Genomic DNA, 17,500 nt, shown 5'->3' on the forward strand with positions numbered 1-17,500 from the left:
GTGGCTGGCTCACCTTTAACGGGGACTCTCCCGCTGGACTTGACTTATGGAAATTTAAGAATGAACCGTGCCTTGTGAAGAGACTGAGCCATTACCAGCCAATAACTTTTGTGCAATCCTTGTCAAGTTCAAAATTCTTGCCTTGATTATATATTCAATCATAAAGCATTGGCAAAGCACCAAGCATCTCACTTGCCAAGCAACTGCTTAAGCAGCCTTCTTGGAAAATTGGTGCAAGGCAGCCTCATGAGCAGTCAAAACAACAACTACAGATGAGTATGAAGTGCATCATGACTCATCACTCTTCATTACTGCCATCACCCACGTGATGCTTAGTTCAGCCAAGCAACTGCCACTTGCAAACCAGACTTGTGCAATCACCAGGATTCAACAACAACAGGAATGTTTCGCTAGTTTATTAGCAGAGCAAAGCCCACGAGCATCAACCATTGAGCAGATATAGCAGCGCCATATCCGTTTAGCTAGCTAAGCAGTAATCCAGATTGCTCCAAGCATGACCAAGCTGTGTGTCTGTTTTTCTATTTCTGTGTGTGTCGATGTCTGTCTCTCTCTGCGTGTGTGCACGCTCCTCTCTCTGCGTATGTGCGCGCTCCTCTCTCTGCGTGTGCGCACGCTCCTCTCTCTGCGTGTGTGCGCGCTCTCTCTCTCTGCGTGTGTGCGCGCTCTCTCTCTCTCTCTCTCTCTCTCTCTCTGCGTGTGTGCGCGCTCTCTCTCTCTCTGCGTGTGTGCGCGCTCTCTCTCTCTCTGCGTGTGTGCGCGCTCTCTCTCTCTCTGCGTGTGTGCGCGCGCTCCTCTCTCTGCGTGTGCGCGCTCCTCTCTCTGCGTGTGCGCGCGCTCCTCTCTCTGCGTGTGCGCGCTCTTCTCTCTGCGTGTGTGCGCGCTCTTCTCTCTGCGTGTGTGCGCGCTCCTCTCTCTGCGTGTGTGCGCGCGCTCCTCTCTGCGTGTGGGCGCGCGCTCCTCTCTCTGCGTGTGGGCGCGCGCTCCTCTCTCTGCGTGTGGGCGCGCGCTCCTCTCTCTGCGTGTGGGCGCGCGCTCCTCTCTCTGCGTGTGGGCGCGCGCTCCTCTCTCTGCGTGTGGCGCGCGCTCCTCTCTCTGCGTGTGGGCGCGCGCTCCTCTCTCTGCGTGTGGGCGCGCGCTCCTCTCTCTGCGTGTGGGCGCGCGCTCCTCTCTCTGCGTGTGGGCGCGCGCTCCTCTCTCTGCGTGTGGGCGCGCGCTCCTCTCTCTGCGTGTGGGCGCGCGCTCCTCTCTCTGCGTGTGGGCGCGCGCTCCTCTCTCTGCGTGTGTGTGCGCGCGCGCTCCTCTCTCTGCGTGTGTGTGCGCGCGCGCTCCTCTCTCTGCGTGTGTGTGTGCGTGCGCTCCTCTCTCTGCGTGTGTGCGCGCGCTCCTCTCTCTGCGTGTGTGTGCGCGCTCCTTTCTCTGCGTGTGTGTGCGCGCTCCTCTCTCTGCGTGTGTGTGTGCGCACGCGCTCCTCTCTCTCTGCGTGTATGTGCGCACGCTTATCTCTGCGTGTGCGTGCACGCGCTCCTCTCTCTGCGTTTGTGCGCGTACGCGTCTCTCTCTGCGTGTGCGCACGCGCGCCTCTCTCTGCGTGCGTGCGCGTGCATCTGTCTCTGTCTCCTCTCTGGTCTCTCTGTCTTTCCCTCTTCCCTTTCTTTCCCCACCCCACTTTTCAGCTTTATATCCTTGTAACAAGTGAGAGTCTTTTCTTTTTAATGGAGACCAACGTTCATGTAAGAGGTGAAGCACACACGCACAGAAATTGCAGGAAGCGAAACGACTTCCTGTGTGTAAAGCTATCTTGTGATGCCACTTATCTCTCAGGATAGAGTCACGCAATTAAGGGGAAATAATCCCACAGCTTGCCCCACCCCCTATCCCGTCCACAATGAGATGCCAACCTTATGGGCTTGCTTGAACTGTCTTCTCTATGTTGAGTGTCAAGTGAGGAAGCAGCACATCCTATTTTGGTGTGATATGGTGATACTTAAGTATGACTTGGCCGGGATCAGAATCAAATCACTGACCTCCCAGACAGAGTGGATGCTCAGTAACCATAATGCCAACAAATCTGGACAATTAAAAATTGAAGGCGTTTCAAAACAAACAGATTGAGAGATGGAGCCAAACACAAACAATTGCATTTGAAATATCTGAACAAAAAATAACTAAATATAATTTTTTGGGTGAGAGTTTTTATTGGCCAAGAAAATAATTAAACACAAGCATTATTGATGACATTTCCATTTATCAACTTCATGTACATAAACAGTAAGTTTCACCACCAACATTATCAACAAATTAGCAAGCCAGTGGGACTCAACCCCACAGATAATGCGGAAGGTCTAAGTCTGATCCTCAATATAAACAAAAACCTCACCTGCAAGTTTTTCAATTTCTCCTGCTGATGAGGACACAAAGTTTTCAACAATGCTCTGCAAGACTGGTGTTGACATACACGATTGTAAATCCACAATACATATGAAGATTTCACAATGGCCCATGGTGGAGCTCTTTTTCTAAACATGAGACTTCAATCCCCCTTTCCTTACCAACTATCGATACATAAAGGTTGGCCTTCATGTAGCATGTTTAGAATATGAATCCTTCACATCACAGTTTGGAGCATTCCATCACCTCCCACCTTGCTTGTGGAATATTCAAGTTCAAATGCAAATTGAATGTGCGTCATGAATCCTGAATCAAAACAACGTTTAACATTCTGACCTCACCTCCTCTCACAACCACCTTGCCCTTCAACCTACCAATTGTTCTCCCACAAATGTCTCCATCCCAAATACCCACCATGTAATTCCTTAAACTGAGAACAAAAAGGCATTGCACCCGAGAGATAAACTTTGGATTATACTTCGATTTTTCAAGAAAATATTTTGATGGAAGACATGTGAGCCCACTGATGTCATGAAATCATGCATGCAATAATTTTGGGATAAAGAGTATTGAAAAACAATTGTGCTTGTGGTGAAGGGGGCTGGGATGGGGGATTGAGGGGAGGGGAAGTGTGGGGGGGGGGATGTGTTATATGGCTAAAATGCCAATTTATTAAAATTAAGATGTCATATTGAGTGATGATATTGAGTGATAATATTGAGTGAGATAACACAAGTCAGCAGTGACATTGATGGCATAGCATGAAAGGATAAAAACCAGACTAGCTTCACAGCCGAGGAAACCAAGGCCGTTGGTATAAATGACATTTGATCAAAAGATACAACATCGAGGATGATCACAGATGGGTTGAAAGCCTGGTGGAATCAAATCAAATGCCTACTTCTATTTGCCATCATCATTTTAGCATTCGCCCCTTTGTTGTATTTTGAACAAATTTAAATATGGAAATGGCAAATCAAGTTTGACCTTTTGGAGTCCAAAAGTTAAAAACATTTTTTCCTGTCAATTTATTCACTGAAGAAAATTTCGCTGAGAGTAAAGGATGGTAATATGCTTTCAAAAGAAGATTGAGTTTTTCGAGGTGGGGAGTGGGAAGGTGAAAATTACAGGAAAATGGGTTTCTTAATCCTTAACGTAAAAAAAAAAAAACACTACCTTTATATTGCTTGAATTGACTTGATCAGCCAACTTAGTCCACTACAGGATGAAAGCCTTCCTCAACATGGGCCATTCCATTCCATGCACCACAATCTGAGGCCATTGTACTCCAGTAAATGTTTAAATTTCACCTCTCCGTCTCATATTTACATGTACATCTGGTTATTCCAGGGCCTTCTCTGTAGGTTGCCAGTTTGTAATTTTCATTATCCACTTGCGGTCCATTCTTCTTGCTATGTGTCCATCCCAGTTCCATTTCAGTTTTGTGATTGCAACCATGAGGTCAAGGAATTTGGTATTCTGTCAGCCATTTATTTCCTTTTTCTGCAATTCAAATATAATTTGGTTGACAAATGCACGGATAAAGACTTGTGAACTTTGGGTTTGTTTGTCTGTGTACGTAGACTGTGGAGTTCGTGAAAAATGTGCAAAAAATATTATTTTGTTTTCATAGACTCAAATAAAGCATGCTGGGTGTCATTAAATTTGTTAGCTATACACAATTTTAAAGCTACATCAATGCAGAATAAAAGCAGCAATTATTACGAGAAGGGATGGTAACAGCCTACAGGAGAGTACAGAGCAAACTTGCTATGGACTGGTTCACATTCCTGGAGATTATCTGTCATTAATTGCAAGAACCATGGGAATGGCATCACAGAGGTTGTAGGTTAAAGACCAGCTAAAAGCAGGAGCATTAAAGGATTTGGATTATAAGCTTCAGAAAAGTGAGCTGGACTCAGGAGAATTACCTTGTCACCAACGGATTGCCGGCAGGATGCCAGTGGGCTCACAAATCCACTATGAGGAAATGCTGATTCACCCGCCATGCTTGGTCATTGGTCCTCTGCACATTTTGCATCAAGTCCACATTTCTAGATGGTCTTAAAATCTCCTCGGGATGGATACTTGATGTGCGTACTAAAATGCAATCCCATCCACTTACACAAAATTTAATAATGAAATAAAAATTAACGACTTTCGGTATGTCTGATACCTAACTATGTCTGATACGGGAGAAGTCTGAGAACTTTAAGAGCAAATTCAGAGGCAGATGTATCAGAAACATCCTTGGCAATCATCTGATGTCAAAAGCTTCTCAGCTGTTTCCTCAAATTTAAAATTAGAAGGGCACTCTTCAACGTTGCCAGATATGCCTTCACCCACATTATTACATCATTACACATACTTGTACCAAGTTTGATTAAAATCCCCGAACCGAGATTCAAAATATTAAATAATTACGGCTGCCAGGCCATGCAACGGATCAGGTTTAAATTTAAAGCATATATTCCTCATGACTACTAGATCATAATTGTGAAGTTTCACATTGATTGATGAAACAGTTAAAGTGAAATATATTTTTTAAGATGTTTGTTCAATCCAATAAGGCTGCAAGAACATGTATGCGATAAATTAATTAGTGAACATCCTGGTATCCCCAAGGATTAGGAAACATGTGGGTGAAGTTTCCCCTCGATCTGTCAAGCTGTTGTGGAGAAAAAGATTTTAAAAGTATTATTTTTCAAATAATCATAGCTGCCAAACCAGGTGACATATGACATCATAGGTGAACACCTTTTTGTTCCTCATGGATAGGTGATAATACCTGTAGTTTTACCTCAATCTGGTCGGCTGTTTCGGAGAAGACTTTTGAAGGTTTTTATGTTAAAAAAATATGGCTGCCAAAAAACATGAGCAATGTCATCATTTTTCTCTCCCATCCAATTTAGCACGCGATGACCCTCAAAACTTTTCACCCTGATCAGATAAAGCATTCGACGTATGCAATGTGACGTTATTACAAAGCCACCTATGACATAATCAAGAAAAATCACTTATTTCCCCTTGGGGAGTACTTGACATGGGCAAGTTTCATTTTTTTCCAAGGAGCGGTTTTGGAGATACAGAGGTCCATTCCAAAGTTCTTCATTTTTTTCAACATTGCTTCCGCACAACGTAACCTATGATGTCATAATTATCATTCAAACATTCCACATGAGTAGGAACACCTTTGGTGAAAATTTTGGATCAATTTGATAAGCAGTTGCAGAGAAAACAACAAAGACATAAAATGCCATAATCCATGTTGTTTTAGTAATTTTGCTGAATGGAGTTAAAGGGCTAGCCCATATTTATTTACAACTAAAATGGCCGCCAGTCTACCAGTCGTCCATCTTTGATCAGATCGCAAAATAAAGTTAGGTGCAAATGCATGCCATCGTGCACTGTGTTTGGGCCAAATTTGAACAAAATATGACTATGCATGCCTGAGAAATGGTTGGGGACACTTTTAAGGAACAAAATGGCTGCCATTCAGGCCATCTTTGATCAACACCCCAAAAACAATGACGTGCTTATGTAAGCCGTCGTTCATCATGTGTGTGCCAAGTTTCAACAAGATCGGTAAATGCATGTTCTAGAAATAGTCGAGGACATGTTTGAATACCGGTTTTTTACAACTAAAACAGCCGACAATCTACCAGTCAGCCATCTTTGATCAAATCACAAAATAAAGTAAGGTGCACATGTATGCCATCATGGTACTGTACTTGTGCCAAGTTTGAACAAAATCGGACCATGTATGTCTAAGAAATTGTTGGGGACACATTTAAGTAACAAAATGGCTGCTAGTCGGCCATGTTGGATCTGATCTTGAAAAGGAATAACGTACATATGTAAGCCATCATTCCTTATCTGTGTGCAAAGTTTGAACATCAGCAAATGCATGCCCATGAAATGGTGCAAGATGTGTTCAACATCGGGTTTTTTGTCCAATTAAAATGCCCATTCAGCCATTTTGGATACGAACTCAAAAAAAAAAAACCATGACATGCACGGCATCATTCATTATCTGTGTGCCAAGTTTGAAGAACATCGGTAAAGGCATGTCCGAGAAATGGTTGAGGACGTGTTCAACATCGTTAATTTTTGCAACTAAAATGGTCGCCAGTCGGCCATCTTTGATCACATCGTGAAACAAAATGATGTGCATATGTGTACCATCATGTGTTGTCTTTTTGCCAAGTACGAATAAAATTGGTCCGTACATGTCTGAGATATGGTTGCGGACGCACGCATGCACGGACACAAAAATCGAGACCAAATCCACAAGTCCCCATTTCGGACCAAGTCCAACGGGGGCTAATTAGCACAGACGGATGGACGTACGCAAGTATAGACAACCCAAAATCATCATGCCTCCAGCAGCTTTGTCAGTCGAGGAATTAAAATATCTCAAGGGACAAGAAATTCAAGTAACCTGGACAGGGGCAAATTGATGTATTGAAGCATCACCTTTGAATGTTACCTCAAGCAAGAACAGAAAAATGAGATATTAATTGGTGGTGGTGGTTATATCATCGACTCGAAAGCTAAAATGTAATCTCAGGGTGCTCGTTCTGAGTGCACCGGATGCTGAAGAGAAACTTTTCCCCAATTTCTCCGCCTTGAAACCAAGTCCAACTTATTTCTGAAGGAAGGCGGTAATAAAGAAGAATTATAAGTTATTCCTAACAGCAATGAAAAATGAATAAACCAATTTGATAAAAAGTAATGCCTACCATCCTCGCGAAGTAGTAAAAGAAAGAATATAAAATCAAAACAACTGTAGAAAAGATAAATCTAAACCACTCTATACTGGTTAGATCTCCACCGTTGAATGTGCATCAAGGCACTGCCAATGACCTGTGGGGAGTCAACACACCACCCATACCTGAAAACGGAGAGGGTGGTTTTGAATCAGCTTCCTTGGTTTTGTGAGATGGTGCAGCTTTGAAATGGCCAGTGCAGGCCCGACTATCCACTTGGTAGAGGAGAGCTGTGCAGACGAAGGTGAAGTTGTCTGCTGTGAGGTCTCTCTCAAGTGGCATTCCAAAGGAACTCAGCAGCTGACTGGCAGTAGGGCACTGTACAAACGTACAGTATAATAAGCATGGAACCAACAAAGGAATCAAATGTGAAAGGAATGTTTGGAGGTTACATGTCCTTTTAAACAATGACAAGCAGTCACATGTCTATAATTAAAATTAAAAAAAACAATTCAACCTCTACACATGGAAAAAAGTTCAGCACGGCTACAAAATAGTGCTGCTTGTGAAAAAAAACATTGAATCAAATTCAAATTTCCTTCCAAACACAAATGAGAGAACGTATTTTTCATTCATCACTCGACCAAGGCAATTTGCACAATGAGCATGTGCAGCACTGTATCAACTTCAAAAAACATTTCCACCTGCTCAAAGTTTGGAGAAGATGACATAGTTGTGTATTTTCATTGGCGGAATGTGTTACTATGACCCGTAGAAGATTTAGTGAAGCCCAAACATGGCAAATTATTGAGATCAACAATGCTGGGATGTCCTACAGTGAAATTGAATGTCAATTTGGCTTCCGTCGGTCATGAACAGCAGATTAGTGTGCAATCAAACAGACCAATGATGATAAAGATAGGACTCAATGACGTCTTACAAGGAAAACGCAGTTCTCGTCAGACTTGTCAGACATATTCTTTTTTTTTTTAATATACAATGTCAAGGCTCATATAAGTGCGAACACAGAACGTATAACAAGGGGAGCAGGAGACAAGAGGGATGGGAGAGGGAAGCACAGAACAGTGGGGAATAGACACATGAGGAGATCTGTGGAAGGCAGAGGGATGGGGTGGGGTTCACGGGGTAAACAAGATGGACACTAAAGGGACTTTCAGGAAAGAAGACAGGGAATATGATGGAGGTCTGTTTAGGGTGGATTAACGGGGTAGAAAAGATCATGATTTCGGATGGGGGAAGACAACAGATGGTGGTGAACAGCTATTTTGAAGACCTGGAGGAAAGAGTAGAAAGAGTTTTGCCACAAGCAGAGTGTTGTGGCATGAATGGAATCTCCCTCGGAGGTTATCCATGAGAATTGTGCAGAACCAGCTGCGTGCAAGTTGGTGGACAGGTGATATGATACCCTCCTTACCCCAAAACACAAAGCAATCCACTTGGCATAGTGCTGGGCACATCAAAACTGGAATTTGACATCCTGGAAGAGTGATTTAAATCCAATGGAGCAGATTTTGGACTTAAAAATATGAGTGATCCCTTCTATTTTAGCTTATCTGGAATTGGAATTCCAATTCCAAGGTATTGTCATTGTGCACCATCCGTCTGTCCGTCCATCCATCTCCTTTTTATACTTCTCCAGCCAAACAGCTGGCTGATCCAGATGAAATTTGGCAGCAACGTTCCGCTCCTGACATGTAATGAGGATTGCAAAGCTCAATCCATCGATGTGACTTTAAGCAGGTTAAAATGGCTGACTTCGTAAATTTCTTCAAAAATCTTCTCCAGACCCACATTCAAAATGCTACCAAATTTGGGTTACATCATCAGGCCAGGGCACAGATAAGCTCCTGGTTCAGTGGTCCTACTTTTATAACAACACCACAGGGGAAGGTTCAAGCCCTTCAAGTCCAAAAACCAAAAATAAAAAACTAGGATCACACTCGGTAGAGCGCATACCTCTACCAGGCTAAACAGTTTACGTTTTGTATTCCACTCATAGGCCGGATCTGTATCCTGACCTTAACCAAAATCTAAATCGGCTTGTTCTCCTCACCTAACCAACTCATCCACCAAGTTTGTCATAATCCATCTTCAACCTTTTGAAATATCATGCTTCATATCATTTTGGCCCCCTCTCTGAAAAATGAAGTACAACTTAAATTTTTTTTATTGCATCCAGATCTGGGTCTTCCCCAAAATCTAATCAATTTGTCCTGGTCACACTCCCAACCTGTCACCAAATTTCGTCAGAATGCATCCATAACTTTTTGAGATATTCTGCTCAAAGACTGACACAGACAGGGGTGAAAACATAAGCTCTATCAACCTTCAGTGGCAAAGGTAAAAATGGGAAAATATAATCAGGATGGGATGCAACAGATGATTGGCCCACAGTAAAATAGAGAATGGCAAAGGGCTTCAAGAGATTTTTCAGACAAACAAGAGCATTCCAGATGGCACTAACAATACACACTAGTAGCCTTGGAAAGGCCTCCCACCCAGAATCCCGTGATCGGTATGGCTCCAGTTGTGGATTGGCAAAAAAGGGGACCCAATATTATGCACCAGATGATGAAACAACCTCCCAGGGCAGCCACACAGGTCCAAGCCTCTAGCTTTCTGGTAGCAAGCCTGTGGGAACAGAGACTTCAACAGTACCCTCCAGCAGGCATTGCAGAACCAGGAAGACAACCAATATGGAAGAAAGAACCCCCCAAAAAACCCACAAACCCCACATCCAGTATCCTGCCCCAAGAGCTTGCAACAGAACTGATGTTCCATGAAAGGCTCCTAAGAGGCAGATGGTGAAACTGCTCCGGGTGGCTGCGGACAATCTACCACCTCCTGTGCAAATTCTGGCACAGTTGGAAGCCGCTTTACACTAAGAATGGTAACGACCCTTTGGATTCTCTCTGGTGGCTTCTTCAGGGGATGAAAAAGAGGGTTGCCTCAGTCTATCGTTGCAATTGTGCTTCGACACTTTATTGACCTTTTGAGACATTCATTCGATTGCAATATCATTGGATATCATTATTGACCGGTCTTGAGTCTCAAGTCACATGACGTGTTGCCAGCAGCCCCATTCCCGTCAAGTCTTTTTGGTGTGAAACAGTGCCATTACAGATATCCTCATTATGAAAGAAATAAATAAAAAAGTCTGAATTTTCTCATGGTCTTACTTTTGATAAACATTATGGTTTCTGAATAACTGCAAGAAGAATGATCAAATTGTTACCATTCATTACTTTCACATTTCCTTTGGTACAAAATAATGCTAGAACTGAAAAGGTTGACGTAACAAACCGTCAGCTTGATGTGACAAATATTGCCTATCCTGGTGTTGAGAGAGGGTTTAAACACCTTCATGAAATGCAAAGATTACAGCATGTGACATTTCTGCTAAAGACAAAGATTGGTGTTAAAGTTATGCTAACGTCGAATGAGTTCCATGCAAACTGCCTCAGCAAGCCCACACGAGGATTGACCACCAAGAACATATTAAGCCATCCTTCAAAAACGGCAAATTCGCCTGAAGTTTTGGAAGAGAAACACCATAAGCATCAAATTGCAAGATTCTCATGTTGTTTCTTTGTGATGGATATGCCATAATTTCAGGCAATGCGGCAAAGGTGCAATTGGCATAATAACCATCATCTTCACAGCCACACCTCCACAAATTAAAAATAACGAAACTTACCCACAAATCACCAGTGTGATGTCCTTTAAAATGCCTCACTTAAAATGATTCCATGATACTCATGTGGCGAGACATCCTCATCCATTCAGGTCATGGTGATGAGGCGTCTGTTCTTCAACATCGTTTTGTTACCTCAGTCACCAAAGGCAGACAGAGGTTATGTTTTCACCCCTGTTTTTCTGTCTGTATGACTGTGAACAGGATATCGCAAGAAGTTAAGCACATATTGGGACGAAACTTGGCGGACATGTTGGGTGTGTGACGACAACAACGAAATGATTAAAAACAAGCTGATTAGATTTTGTTTGAGGTCCAGATGCAGATCTGGACTTTCAGTGGAATACAAAACGTGAACTGTTCAGCCTGGCGGAGGTATGTACTCAACTGAGTGTTCTAGTTAAATATTGTGTTTGTACGAATGTACAATTGTTTTGTCACAAGTTCAATGTTGTAATATTTTATTTTGTTGAGCATAAATTTGCCATGTCAGTGTCGTTAGTCGCATCAGGTTATGGCTTTGACGTAAAACTTGTTTAATGCATTATCTATCCCTCTAAATTGTACAAAATGTACAAATACACCACAATACTCTGTATTCGAAGATACTCATCAATTGGTTCATGAAAAAAACATCATGACATTGAGGGTGGTGTGGAATTTTTGAATGCAATGAGCCCTGCCTCCCCATTGAGGATGGTGCATGAATCAAGATTTGATGCACAAATCCAGCATTGTTCCAAATGAACACATATTGGAAAGAACACATATGAACACATATATATCCAAATGAACACATATTGGAATATTAGACTTCTGGTTCTGGGTTTGGAGCGTTGGCAAGTCTCCCTCAGGTCTCTCTGCTGACGATCTCAAAGTTAAGTTTCCGGTCGTTATCTGTCCCGTTTTAACTGTTTATTTTCTCAGTTACATGTTACTGTGTGTTCCGAGTTCGGTTTTGTTTTAAAAATCGTACTATTTTGTGAGTTTTCGTTGACATTGTCTTACCGGGTGCTTGAGGCCTACCCATCATTTCCCTCGATGTACGATCGTGTTTATTTGTATTTTCTCCCCATTACCTTCAATTTATATCTTCCCCAATGTCCCCCATCCCTCCCAACTAAACAAACACTCTATTTCTTGTCTTAAATCCATAAAATAAAAATACCCCCCGAGCGGGAGTGCCGGTCATCTCTGCCAGAGGTCGACAGAAGCAAAATCAAATTACAACTTGGCAGAACTCATATTTTTGCCTTACTCAAAAAAGTTCAAAAAGTAACTTTGTGCCAGACTGGAATAGGGGCAGATCATAAAGTACGTACGCTCTACTTCCGGGTTTTAAAACCACCCACCCCTCTCTGTATGCAGGCTAGTGACCACCCACCCACCCCCATATGCGTTTCATATCACATCACAATACTTGAAGATTACAACAAACTGTAGATTTATCTCAAATGCATTAGTAATTATTAACTACGGTAATACAGTAATATGGAACAATTATTGACGTCTACGGATTCAACATCACGTCGAAAATGTTCCTGTGAACGGGGATATTTTCCCCCCTGCGATGACAACAGGCTCACCTTCATCTTCTGAAACGCTTTCATGTAGTCCGACACCACTTTCATAAAGTATGTATGCAGCCATCGTACCTCCCACCCAACCCTGTACGCAGCCCGTACGCGGGCTTTAAACCACTCACCCCCTCATTTTTGTATGTACTTTATGAACAGCCCATACAGGGCAAAAATATGCAAAAATTTGCGCAGGGCCAGGAGCATCTTCAGAGATTGGCGCCAGCCTCCGGATGACCACTTCAAATTAGCACTGGACATGTAAGAATCAGAGCGAAGTTTGAAGGGCTATAAAATCGGAATGAGAGCAAATTTCAAAAAAATGGCTCGTGTTGTTCTCGATAATAGTCCATAGTATCTGAATCACTAATAACATTTGATCTCTCTTGATAAATAAGGGAGGAGATACGATTTGAAATCGACGATTTTTGCAACTTTGACAGCCTCGTGACCTTGACCTCGACCTTGGACGATCTTGAAAGTTATATCGTTGTGCATGTCTCATCGACCTCTATCCATTCCACTATTGGTTATTTGGCTCCACTCGGTTTGATTGTGGATGGACGGACGGATGGACGGACATACAGACGGGCGGACAGACTTAGAGACTGGCTTTATTAGGTCATCTCTACTGAGATGATGGAGATGACCTAAAAACTACCTTTCTCCTTGCACACTCACAAGTCTCGATTCTTCTTCGTCTTCTCCTTCATCCTCCTCTTCTTCTTCCTCCTGCCGGCACACCATCTTTATTCGACTGAGCTGACCCTCTCTCGCCATTACCTTCACAATTTCTTCCGATCTAAAACCTTCCATTCCCGAATCTTACCTGTTCTTCAAAAATACATTAAAAAAAATCTTCCTTGTATCCTTTCGATCTATACACCTCCTGTAACCAGATGTCTCTCTCTATTCTTCCTGGTACTTTTCATCGACCAAGCAGATTCATACTGCGTTTACCGTTCCAAATTCCCACACACTTCCACGATTTTACTTCAACCTTCCCTTTTCCAAATGTTTTGCAATCCTTATTTAAAATAAATAATTTCACTTTTGACTATACACCTCCCATGGCCAAATGCTTCTCCCGTAACCATGTGATCTGTTTACACCCCCTGCGTTAATTATTTTTTGTATACCTTGTCGAGGCTCATGTGAGAGCAAACACACAACGCACAGCAAGGGGGGGGGGGGCATGAGACAAGAGGAGTGAGAGTGGGAAGGACAAAACAGTGGGGAACAGAGACATTAGGAGATCTGTGGAAGGGAGAGGGATGGGGCAGGGAACATGGGGAATACAAGATGGACATTACAGGGACTTTCAGGAAGAAAAGCAGGGAATTTGAAGGAGGTGGGCTTGGGTGAATTATCGGAGGTAGAAAATAAGAGGTGGTGGTGAACAGCTGTTTTGAAGGCCTGGAGGGAATAATGGGATTGAATGGAGTGATGGAGTTTATTCCAAAGGCAGGAAAAAAGAGGAATGAAAGAGTGAAGGTGAGCAGTGATTTTGGCAGTTTTACCAGAAGGGGGTTGTTGGCGGACCTTGAGCGCCCTGCAGAAATGTGGTGGGGGCAAATGGCAGAGAGAGCAGGGGAGGGGGGGTTGGGGGGCGAGGCTGGAGAGGAGACGGTAGAAGACAGAAAGACCACCGACCAGCCTGCGGTGAGAGAGTGAGAGGCCCAAAGACTCAGCCTCATTGCGGGAGATGCCAATGATCAGAAATGCCTTGGTTTTCACAGCGTGAAGCCGAGAAAGTTGGGAGGCAGGAGCACCAGCCGAGAGGGGAGAGTAGTACTCTATAAAGGGTGCGGCCGAAAGCTTTGTAAGTGGTCAGGAGCTCAGGTGGGCTGAGGAGGGACATTGCACGACGGAGGATTCCAGTCGGCGACTGGCTGAGTCGAGGTTTGAAATGTGGCTTTGCCAGGAAAGGTCATGGCAGATAGTGAGACCCAGAAGCTTGCAAGAAAGGACTTCTTCCAGAGGATTGTTGAGAAAGTGGATGGGGGGAGGGGGGGTTGAAACGGTCCTTTTCGGAGAGACAAAGTGAGAGTGTGAGATTTGTCCGGATTAAAAGACATGTTCCACGTGTTGGACCAGTTTGTGATTTTATCCAGATCTGCAGTGAGCGAACAAGCTGCTGCTTGCCGGTCTAAGGGATGACCGATGGTATGGCAGAGGGTGGAGTCATCAGCAAAGAGATATAGAGGATTTTCCAGAGAGTCGGAGAGATCATTGATGAAAACCAGAAAAAGAACAGGGCCCAGAACGCTACCTTGAGGAACTCCAGCCTGGACAAGAAGGGGGGATGAAAGAACTCCATTTAGGGCCACACGTTGACTGCGAGAGGAGAGGAAGTCTGTGAGCCATGAGTGGAGATGGCCTTGGATACCATAGGAAGACAGTTTGGTGAGCAGGGCAGGGTTGCCAGAACGTATCAAAAGCACCTGATATGTCCAGGGATACGGCTCGGATTTCCTGTCTGGCATTGAGGACCTCCATCCATTGTTGGGAGAGCAGAAGCAACATATCCAGGGTAGAGTGACCTGGTCTGAAACCAAATTGATGATCAGAAATCAAGCCATTGAAGATGAGGAAGGATTTAATGTCTGAAGCGATGATGGACTCCATAACCTTGCTGATGATTGGGAGAAGAATGATTGATCTGTAGTTGCAGGGATCTGTTTTTGCACCTTTTTATGCAGGCCAGTAATGTTTGCTGATTTCCAAGCAGATGGCAGATGACCTTGAGCAAATGAGAGGGTGAATCGAACAGAGAGAGGGTGAGCAAGAGCAGAAGAGCAGGTTTTTAGGACACGTGGGCTGATGCCGTCTGGACCGGATGCAGAATCTGAGTTGAGGTTTGACAGCAAGCTCTCCACCTTGTCAGGAGAAAAGGACACAGAGTCCAGGGACAGTTGGGTGCGACTGGGTAAGGTGGGTAGAGAAAGCGATGGGTTTTGGACACAACATTTAGCTGCAAACACCGAGTTTAGACATTCAGCCTTTTCACGTGCGGTATCAGCAGTGCGGCCATTTGAGGGAAGGGAGGGGATGGAGGGGGAACATACACCAGAAACAGATTTGATTGGATGCCACCAGAATTTTGAGGAGGGAGAGAGGTTTGAAAGTTCAGACTTGAGCTTCGAAAGATGTTGTTTTCTGGCTCTCCTGAGGGTAGATACACACTTGTTCCAAGCTTTATGGAAGGAACTGAGATTACCCTCAGTTGGGTTTGTTTTCCATGAGGCAAAGGCAAGTTGTTTCAGGACAACTGCCTCACCACAAGTTTCAGGGAACCAAGGGCGGAAGGAAGGGTAGGACAACTGAAGACGAGAGGGGATAAATATGTGTATGAGGGAGAGCAAGTTTCTTTGAAAGAATTCCCAGGATGAGTTGATGTTGGAGAAAATAGCGATAGGAGACCAGTCTTTTAGTTTGATGGCTGCTTGGAGAGACTGCCAGTCGGCTTGAGTGAAATGCGAGACTCGACGGCGGTGAGGTGGTTCTCTGATAATAGCCAGAGAGATGTCCACTTTGACAAGGACGTGGTCAGAAGAACCGATTAGAGCGGAGGAAGAGCAGCAGATATTGTCAGGGAAATTTGTCAAAATCAGATCCAGTAGAGATGGAGTACCATTGGTTAAGATCTGGGTCGGGAAGGTGACCGATTGAGTCGGTCCCAATGAGTCGCAGAAAGCTTTTGCTGAAGTGCCATGACAGGTGAGAGAGGTACCCACACCAAGCCAACTGGCATGATGACAAATTAAGTCGCCACATATGAGGAAGAGAGAGTTTGGATAAGAAGATAGAAGTTGGTCCATGTTTTCGGATAGTGAGGTGTAGATGGAGTCATCACTGTAAGGTGGACGGTACAGTACACATATAAACATGAGGTGAGAATGGAGGCGAAGCCGTAGCCAAGGGTATTCCTGGGGGTGTGGGGCAGTGAGGGCAGTGCATGGAGAGTGAGGAATAGAGTCTTTGATGAAGAGAGCAACTCCTCCACAAGGAGGAGGCTCAGGTCTGTCATACCAGAGGAGGGAGTAACCAGTGAGAGATACTTGGGAGTCAGATACGTCTTGGGGGGGGAAAGTTTCTGTTAGGCAGATTATGTCTGCTTTGTCAGTGGCAACCTGTATGGAAAGATCTGAAAGGTTTGAGTGAAGGCCCCGGATATTTGAAGTCCACACTGCTAACGAAGAGGGAGGGGAGGAGGCTTTGGGTGCAGGGGGTGGGAGGAGGGGGAGGGGAGGACAAGGGACGAGGGGGGTAGGTAAGGAGGGTTGTTGAAAGAGTGTGGGGGATGGCAGAATAGCTCGGGGAGCGGGCCGGATGAGGAGGAGAAAAGGCTCTGTGGTGCTGGGGAAGAGGGGGGGAAGAGAGGGGGGAAGAGAGGGGGAAGAAGGCAGTTGAGGATTTGAGGAGGTGGAGTGAAGAGATGGAGGTGAGAGGGCAGTGGAAGTAGGCAGCTTTGTGGATGAGAGGGGGGGGGCAACTTTGAGAAGGAATAGTGAGGGGGGTGAATGGTGGGAGAAACGTGAGGGGGAGTTTTTGAGAGAGGTGAGAGGGAGGCTTGGATGGAGAAGAGTGTGATGGTTGCTTTGAGAGTGAGGGGGTGAGAGGGGTGAGTTGGCACTATAATTGGAAAAAAAGAATGGTTGATGGAAAGCGAACATTCATAGCAAACGGGTTTTTTTTTTAAGTTTTAGGTCAGATATGCGATTAAACACGTTTCTTGATTGATGCAATAAAGGCGAATTCAGAGAATGGAGAGAAGAAACGCTGTCACAATTGGATTTTTTCGGCAAGGTATGAAGGAGAGGTCGAATTGAGAGCAGTCTGTTTAAATGGTAGAAGAGTAGTGCATTATGATTCAGTAAAGAGGACGACATGTGTGAAAGAGGAAGATGAAGCATAATAAGAGATCGTTTTTATGATTATTGTATTTGGCAATTCCTTGCCAAATTCACTATTATTACTGGAATTCTTTATTATTCTGTATTTTCGTCACACATCCATTGCCCTGAAACTCCTCCGCGGGTTTTTCTCGAGGAGCACTCACAATTATGTCTTTGAAAATGGGCTGCTTT

At 44.3% G+C, this 17,500-nt stretch overlaps 1 protein-coding gene across 11 annotated transcripts in view; it reads right to left on the reverse strand.

Moving 5' to 3' along the window:
* Window positions 1–17,500, reverse strand: part of LOC147029691 (zinc transporter ZIP6-like) — a 211,175-nt gene that overhangs the window by 38,415 nt on the left and 155,260 nt on the right. For all 11 annotated transcript variants that reach the window (XM_085872927.1, XM_085872920.1, XM_085872917.1 and 8 more), the window contains one exon: window positions 7,304–7,496. In XM_085872927.1, coding sequence (XP_085729053.1) covers window positions 7,304–7,496 — 193 coding nt within the window. The remainder of the gene's footprint in view (window positions 1–7,303; window positions 7,497–17,500) is intronic.

Source organism: Eptatretus burgeri, chromosome 3, assembly GCF_056783735.1.
Source record: "Eptatretus burgeri isolate ZD-2024b chromosome 3, Ebu_testis_v1, whole genome shotgun sequence".
NCBI classification, from domain to species: domain Eukaryota; kingdom Metazoa; phylum Chordata; class Myxini; order Myxiniformes; family Myxinidae; genus Eptatretus; species Eptatretus burgeri.